Source organism: Podarcis filfolensis (assembly GCF_964270895.1).
Source record: "Podarcis filfolensis genome assembly, chromosome: W".
Classification (NCBI taxonomy): domain Eukaryota; kingdom Metazoa; phylum Chordata; class Lepidosauria; order Squamata; family Lacertidae; genus Podarcis; species Podarcis filfolensis.
Genome location: NC_139619.1, coordinates 32885047 through 32886577, shown reverse-complemented (window position 1 = coordinate 32886577; position 1531 = coordinate 32885047). Strand labels below are relative to the sequence as shown.

The 1531-nt window shown below is 44.5% G+C and overlaps 1 protein-coding gene across 1 annotated transcript; it reads right to left on the bottom strand.

The window, feature by feature from the left end:
* Positions 1-388: 388 nt before the first annotated feature.
* LOC310753925 (E3 ubiquitin-protein ligase RNF4-like) lies at positions 389-1258 on the bottom strand (the record flags this gene model as incomplete). The annotated part of the gene is made up of 1 exon (XM_083595267.1): positions 389-1258. The coding sequence occupies one exon, from the start codon at positions 1256-1258 to the stop codon at positions 623-625; it is 636 nt and encodes a 211-aa protein (XP_083451393.1). The 3' UTR covers positions 389-622.
* Positions 1259-1531: the final 273 nt, after the last annotated feature.

Sequence of the window (1531 nt, the reverse complement as noted above, 5' to 3'; positions counted from 1 at the left end):
AAAAGCTGCTCAGATCTAACATGATGGCTGCATTCTGTTCAAGAGAAGACTCGGACCACCAAGAGTTCTTTGTAATAAACCATTCATGCATGCAGCGTTAGAAATGAGCCACAGTGTTGTATAAACCTTGGTCTTTATTAGGGCTACATCAACAGAAAGAGGGGTTTGCCACTAGAAAACAAGTAGATGTGGAACAGACTTCCACCGGTGAGTGGTTGGCTTTGGTTTTTTACAAGGCAAATTGCAAAAAGAAGCTGCAGGTTGTATTATCATAGATGACTATGAATAGCCTAGTCTTGAATAAATGAGTTCACTCGACATCAGTCTTTTCTCAAAGCAGCAACAGAACTAGAACAGAAATGAGATATCGGCACAAAGCAATGTGGCAACAGCAGACATATCCTCCAAGCTGTTCTTCAAACGTCTACAGACCTCAAAAAATGTGAGCTGCAAAAACCTTAAAGCAAAATGAAGCTGAAACAGTACAACTGGACTATAAGGAGGCCAACTGGAAAAAACGTGAAATTGCTAACTGTCATATATACTGTACTTGGTGTGTTCTTTGGAGTTCACTCATGTTTATGAAGGCCACATTAGACTGTGTTCAGGAACACCCATGTCTTCACATATAAATTGGATGATACTCCTTTGGAGTGAGTTTCCTCCTACAAATTGGGCAAAAGTTAGCATGCCTAAGAAAATTGCTGAGGCACTGACTACAGAAGATGTGGCCACATGTTGTTGACACTATAAGCCATCCGCTTTGCACAATCTCTGCAAAGCTGTCTATGCAAATTCCACAACTCAAAGTGCCTGCGGATCTTGCAAATTCCCTCCTTCCCACTTCTCTGGGGAGCTTTCTAGTGGCAAGAGCACCACTCTGTGTGTGTCTGCTAGCATCACCACCACCACCACCACCACTAAATATGAGGCTGTCAGACAATGGTTGAGGTCTGAACTCTCTATTGGGCTGCTGCCCACTCTCTCCAACAAGCACAAGGGAATCGTCTTGCGTAAGATCAACAACTATAGGTTCTGAAGTTTCGCAAGTGAGGTCAACTACTTCCACATCAATGCTTCTATCGTTAAGGCTGTGTGACAGGGAGGAGGAGGCGGAGGAGGAGGGGATACAGGGTTCAGAAGCAGTTCCCACCATCATCTTGTCCAGAGTATAAGGAGGTCTTGCGGAGGTGTTGCGACTGCCCCTCTTGCTTTTGCTGTGCTGGGTTGCATTACATTCTGTACTTGTTGAACTCATGATGCACAGGGATGGGAGAGGCACAATGAGGATATGAGTCCTACGCAGCTGCAAACAAGCAGCTCGATGTTTACATCACATGGTGGAGCTGACCGTGAGACCGGAAGCTCCAGGGAATTCACGGGGATTTGTTCATTGTGTAATATGAGACCTTCCTGTTTTTCTTGTGAAGGAAGTCTTTTGCAGTTGCTCGGAGAGAAGTCTGAGTGAACAGACATGTTTTGTACAGTTGTACAGTCAGAAATAAACCGTAGATGAAACAGACTTTCTGAC